This window comes from Piliocolobus tephrosceles, chromosome 9, assembly GCF_002776525.5.
Source record: "Piliocolobus tephrosceles isolate RC106 chromosome 9, ASM277652v3, whole genome shotgun sequence".
Taxonomy (NCBI): domain Eukaryota; kingdom Metazoa; phylum Chordata; class Mammalia; order Primates; family Cercopithecidae; genus Piliocolobus; species Piliocolobus tephrosceles.
In genome coordinates this window covers 40,202,409-40,209,109 of record NC_045442.1, presented here as the reverse complement: position 1 = coordinate 40,209,109, position 6,701 = coordinate 40,202,409, and the positions used below count along the sequence as shown (strand labels likewise).

The following is a 6,701-nucleotide window of genomic DNA, read 5'->3' as shown; positions in this document are numbered from 1 at the left end:
AAGAAAGAAAGAAAGGGTTTTAACATGAAAGACTGAGGTCAGCTGTAAACCAGTTGGTTGTCAGTATAGCACAATCCCAAGTGCAGCATACCTATAGCCTAATAAGCGCAGCTATAGCCTAATAGGGCCTCACAGTGTCTATGCGAGCATCACCATTAACAATCATTTCCCCTGGTTTTATAGTTTGAGAAGAGCTGCTTACTGCCCTGACTTTGCTTATTTACCCAAGTGGCAAAATGTTTACATATTTCAGTTAACACAGGGACTTTCTTTGATGCTGCCTTGATCTTCTGGTATGGCTTTTTCCTTTTTTCTTTCTTTCTTTCTTTTTTTTTTTTTTTTTGAGATGAAGTCTCATTCTCTCTCCCAGGCTGGAGTGCAGTGGTACAATCTCTGCTCAGTGGAACCTCTGCCTCCCAGGCTCAAGGGATTCTCCTGCCTCAGCCTCCCAAGTAGCTGGGATTACAGGCATGGTAGGGCTTTTTCCATTTTACCATACCCTACCCTACAACACACTATGAAGTGTGTCTGCCTTTGTTCCATGTTCCCTCTGATGGACAGTATTGTGCTATAAGTATCCTCAGTTCAGTCAGAACTCAATGTTACTTAATTTTACGCAGTGCTCAAAATTGGGAACACACCTGTAAAGGGTTTGCCATCACCAGGATTTTAAACCACCGACATAGACTGAAAGAAGGAAGAGGGCTGTGTTCATTAGTATATCCCCTCCAGCACCTAAGGCAATGCATTTCACATCTTGCTGAGAGCAGATAACTCAACACCTGGAACTAGAAAATTATAGAATCAAAAAGATGGAAGACATCTAAAGACCAGTTCCCATTATGCCACAGCTGAGAAATTGGAGACCCAGGTAGTTAAATCAGATATTGAGTTAATGTCAGCTAGAATGCAGCTGTTCCTACTCTTTGAGTTGAGTGTCCTTTCCTCTGTCAGGTTGCTTATTAGTTAAATGAATGAATGACTTTACCAGTTGATTTACATGAACAAAGGAGGCCAGAAAAGAGACTAAAGTTAAATGTGTAATTGGTTGGATAGACTATATTTGCCAACCTCACTGAAGGTTTCCACTTTCAATTGATTGTTTGCATTCATTGACTTAGATATATTTTTCATCATTTAAAATGTTCCATCAGTGTATACAAACTCCAGACAAATAACAAGTCAGATTTCAATATAGTGTTAACTCCAATTCTTCTATAATCTGTAAGACTTAAATAATTACATAATCGGACTGATCCCAATATATTTTAATGTCTTTATATGTCAATGATGAAGGATGTAAAATCTTCATATTATGTCACTATTATGTAACTGCTTCAAGAAAACAAAAAATTAATAAAACCTAACACATGTAAATAAACTCTGACATAACATGAGTCCATGATATTAAGTAGCCAGATTTTCAAACCTCTTTGTCCTTTAAGAGCCCAATTTTAAGCTGGGCGTGGTAGTTTACGCCTGTAATCCCAACACTTTGGGAAGCTAAGGCGGGAAGAAAGTGTGAGCAAGAGAATTATAACCAGCCTGGGCAACATAGCAAGACCCAGTCTTATTCTAAAATTTTTAAAAAAATTTTTTAAATCCAATTTTTGCTCTTCAGATTTTTTTTCAACCAACCAACAATTTGCCAGCTTTCTTTCTTTTCTTTTCTTTTTTTTTTTTTTTTTGAGACGGAGTCTTGCTCTGTTGCCCAGGCTGGAGTGCAGTGGCACAATCTCGGCTCACTGCAACCTCCTCCTCCTGGGTTCAAGCAATCCTCCTGCCTCAGCCTCCCAAGTAGCAGGATTATAGGCCACCATGCCCTGCTAATTTTTGTATTTTTTAGTAGAGATGGGTTTTTGTCATGTTGGCCAGGCTGGTCTCAAACTCCTGCTGTCATATGATCCACCCACCTCAGCCTCCCAAAGTTCTGGGATTACAGTCGTGAGTCACCACACCCAGCCAGCCAGCTTTGAGTTTCATTTCTTTCATTTTCTTGCTCATCCTCAGAGGGAGAGGTTTAAGAAGACAAATAAAGGGGAAAAATGGGAAAAAGAAAGACGAAAGGTATAGATGCCTCAGGAACTGACAGGGAGTAGCAGTCAGGCTCCTGGAAGAAATGAGAAATGTAGCAAGGCATGGTCAGGAAACACATGTCTATCCATGCTCCCACTCTGTCTGCCTTTCCCTCTCTCTCCCATCCCTCTTGCCAAGAACTGAGCTGGCAATCTTACCAATGACAAACAAAATAGATAAAGCCTCCGCACTGAGAGTTAGAAACCCTACTTTAGCCAAAACTAAGTCACTTACATCGAATTGTGCCATGACAGCATTCCTGTCCCCTCCCCTGCAATGGCAATCAAGTGTCATAGGAAAATAGCCTTTTGAAATTACCATGAGCCTTTTTTTAAATTTTATTTTATTATTATTATTATTTTTTGAGACAAGTCTCGCTCTGTCGCTAGGCTGGAGTGCAGTGGCACGATCTCAGTTCACTGCAGCGTCTGCCTCCTGGGTTCAAGTGATCCTCCTGCCTCAGCTTCCCGAGTAGCTGGGACTACAGGTGTACGCCACCATGCACAGCTAATTTTTGTATTTTAGTAGAGACGGGGTTTCACCATGTTGGCCAGGGTGGTCTCGATTTCTTGAACTCATGATCCACCCACCTCGGCCTCCCAAAGTGCTGGGATTACAGGCGTGAGCCACAGTGCCCAGCCAAGCCTTTTATTTTTATTTATTTTTACACCCAGGCTGGAGTGCAGTGGCATGATCACAGTTCACTGTAGCCTCAAACTCCTGGGCTCAAGCAATCCTCCCGTCTTGGCCTCCCAAAGTTGGCTCAGGGTTGGTGAGCCACCGTACTCAGCCAACCATGTGGCTTTTAGAGATGATCTTGTCTAAACCCTTCTTGCCTGTTTTGCAGAAAAGAAAATTGAGATCCCAGAGAAATGAAGTAAGTTGCCCAAGGTCATTCAGCAAGCAAGATAGAACTAGATCCCCAAACTGCAAATAGCAGTCCAGAGTTCTTCCTCACTGAGCAATTTAAAAGCTACAGAATGTACAAAAAGCACCCCAACTGCCTAGATACAAAAACAATTACAAAGACACAAAAGGGCAGGAAAACTCAGTAAAACTATGAACTTCACCCCACCGCCCAGAAGCCCATTGACAATCAAAGCAGTGTCAGGCTGATTCAAGGAGTAATGGTGCCTCCAACAATTTAATTGCTCTTCTTCCTCCTTTACCCGTTTCTCACAGGCAGATAAAATTAAAATGCATCTAAGACTACTGAAACTTACTTTGAACCAATACAGACCTTTGTTGATACCTGAAATTTAGGGATTGGCAAATACATTTTCCACCAAGAGCTTACAGAAATCACACTCTTAGAGCTAAAATATCAGGTCATTCCATGAGTCTTAAGCCCTGGAGAAAATTAAATGCTTTCCCCAGAAATGGGTCCTCTCCCCTGTCCTGCGCAGGTAACAAACGCTGCTGGAGAGACTGGCTTCATCAGCCGTCTAAACGCAGACTTTTCAAGAAGGTGACCCAAGAAACTAACATTCCAAAACACGACTTCAGAAAAAGAAGAAAACTTTTTCTTACCCTTAAAAATAACAGAAACAATAGGATCCGGCTTGCCAAATTTCGTTTTAGGGATATTGCTGGCGGATTCCACAATCACTCGCAGCATGGTTCTTAGCTGGCAGAAAGCAAGTTTCAGCAAACGAAGTGGAGACTGGGGCGCTGGAGCTCCGGGTCGCACCGCCCCGGGAGAGAAGTTCTCTCCCAGTGAAGGGAGGATTTCTCCCAGGAACGGGGCAAGGAAGAGGAAAAGGCAAAAATGGGTGGACCTCTGGCGGATTTTACTGAAGGCAATGTGTAAACTGATACCGAACTCCCCGCGTCTACGCAGTGCCGCAGGCACAGACTTACGAATTCGGGAAATGTGGAAGTGAAAAGGACACACCTTAAACTAAAAATAATTCCGTGCAACAAATGAAACCAACATGAATTTGGAGCTAAGAAATACGGGTAGCTCAGGAAACCGCTAAAACGTTGCTGCCTTTTAGCAATGGTTCGTGAGACTGAATTAATTGATTTGTCCATCACTGCTTTCATTTTCTTCTGAGTTCCATGGAGTTTTCAAACTTTAGTCATTTTTTTCTATTGACTTTTCGCTGTTCCTTCTCACGCTATTGCACACACCCACTCAGTATCCCTATGTTCAGCTTTTTAAAAGCAGCTAAAGTGTGCCGCCTACTGGACGGCAAAGGAATGACAGAGTTTATTTCAAGTAAACGCCGTCCGGGCATGGGAAGGAATATGGTTTTTCAGAATTGATGTACTGTGAGTCGATTCTTTACCATACACACACACACACACACACACACACACACACACACACACATATGACTTAACATAGAATTTCTTCAAAACACCTTCAGAGGTGAGAGCTGGGGGCCTAAGTTTTCCTGGTGCATCAAATGCTGCCAATTGCCTTCAGTGAAAATGGAGAAGACACTCCCCACTGTTCCTGGACCTACAGCTGCCCATGGTGTCTTTCTGTCCCAGAGGGTGCATGAAGACGGTGCAGCCTGGCTGAGATCACAAGAGGCAGCCTGGGGCTAGTCAGCCAGCTCTGAGTGTGAGACTCTGCCTCTCCACTCTGAGCTATGTCACCTTACCAAGTTTCTTTTTTCCTTTTCCTTTTCTTTTTTTGAGACAGAGTCTCGCTCTGTCGCCAGGCTGGAGTGCAGTGGCGTGATCTTGACTCACCGCAACCTCTGCCTCCCGGTTTCAAGCGATTCTCCTGCCTCAGTCTCCCGACTAGCTGGGACTAAAGGGACGCGCCTCCACGCCCAGCTAAATTTTTTTTTTTTTTTTTGGTAGAGACGGGGGTTTCACCATGTTGGCCAGGATGGTCTCGATCTCTTGACCTTGTGATACGCCCGCCTCGGCCTCCCAAAGTGCTGGGATTACAGGCGTGAGCCACCATGCCGGCCAGCAAGTTTATTAACCTCTCTCTTCCTCAGTTTCCTCATCTATGAACTGGGGATAAAGGCTGTTATAAGATAAAGGTCATAGCATAGGGGCTAGCACAAAGTACACAGTAATTTGCACATGTAAGAAGTTCATGCTTATTTGTGATCTCATAGCGTTTCTCTTAATGCAGGTTGACTTTAAATCAGGATCTCGTTATATTTCGGAAGAAAAGGCTAAAACTTGGGATGAAGAAACATTGGGCTTCTTTTTGCTTTAGAACACACAGTCAAGCAGACCCACCTGTAAATAAACGTTTCAAGTACATTGAAAAAGCATGACTTAACCTACAAGAATTCTTCTGTCTCCATGAGTTTCTCAAAGGCTTAAAGCCAAGAACCAATTACCCAGTGCCGTGTTCATTATTATTGTATTTAGTGGACATGTCGGCAGTTTTAGTGGAATATAGAGATTATTACTTTTATTTTATCTGGCTGCTTTCTATTTATCATTTTTACTGTGAAATATATTTATAGAAAAATGCATACTACCTAAATGTGACAGTTTAACAAGTATCCAGGTTAAGACCGAACATTGCCAGCCCTCCAGAAGCCCCTGGAATACCCCATATATCATATCCACCTCCTTCTCCCAGAGGTAACCACTCTCCTGATTTTGTTTGTTTGTTTGTTTGTTTGTTTTGTTTTCTTTTTTGAGACTGAGTTTCACTCTTGTTGCCCAGGCTAAATTGAAGTGGGGTGATCAGCTTACTACAACCTCCACCTCCTGGATTCAAGCAATTCTCCTGCCTCAGCCTCCCAAGTAGCTGGGATTACAGGCATGCACTACCACACCTGGCTAATTTTGTATTTTTAGTAGAGACAGGGTTTCACTGTGTTAGCCAGGCTGGTCTCAAACTCCTGACCTCAGGTGATCCATCCACCTCGGCCTCCCAAAGTGCTGAGATTACAGGTGTGAGCCACCGCACCTGGCCCACTCTCCTAATTTTTATGGTAATGATTTCCTTGCTTTTCTTTGTAGTTTCTACCAAAGAAAAAAAAAGAAAACAAAAAACAATAACAAAAAAAAAACAGTTTAAGTTTGCTTGGTCATGACCTTTGGTGACACAAATTCTTTTGCATGTTATGAACTTTACATACGCACACATATATTCATATGTATAGATACACACATACATGTGTTCATACTTTATGAATTCTTTGCTATATTATGACTTTATAGAAATGGAATCATACAGAATGGATTCTTTCGTGTTTGACTTCTTTTTTCTCAGTATTATATTGTGAAATTCATTCATGTAGCTCTACTTCCTTCACTCTTGTTGCTATATGGCATTTCATTGTATGAGTTCCGACATTTTATTTTATTTATTTATTTATTTTGAGATGGAGTCTCGCTCTGTCACCCGGGCTGGAGTGCAATGGCGCGATCTTGGCTCACTGCAACCTCCACCTCCCGGGACCAAGCAATTCTCCTGCCTCAGCCTCCTGAGTAGCTGAGATTACAGGTGCACACCACCACCCTAGCTAATTTTTGTGTCTTCAGTAGAGGCGGGGGTTTCACCATGTTAACCAGGATGATCTTGAACTCCTTACCTTGTGATCTGCCTGCCTCAGCCTCCCAAAGTGCTGGGATTACAGGCATGAGCCACCGTGCCTGGCCTCCAGATCTGATGAACTCATTCTACTACTGCCAGA

The 6,701-nt window shown here is 42.8% G+C and overlaps 1 protein-coding gene across 2 annotated transcripts in view; it reads right to left on the bottom strand.

The window, feature by feature from the left end:
* MYOF (myoferlin) overlaps nt 1-3,931 on the bottom strand; it is a 173,666-nt gene extending 169,735 nt beyond the window's left edge. For both annotated transcript variants that reach the window (XM_023226269.1, XM_023226270.1), the window contains exon 1: nt 3,607-3,931. In XM_023226269.1, coding sequence (XP_023082037.1) covers nt 3,607-3,694 — 88 coding nt within the window. In that variant the 5' untranslated portion in view covers nt 3,695-3,931. The remainder of the gene's footprint in view (nt 1-3,606) is intronic.
* Between the last annotated feature and the right edge of the window lie 2,770 nt (nt 3,932-6,701).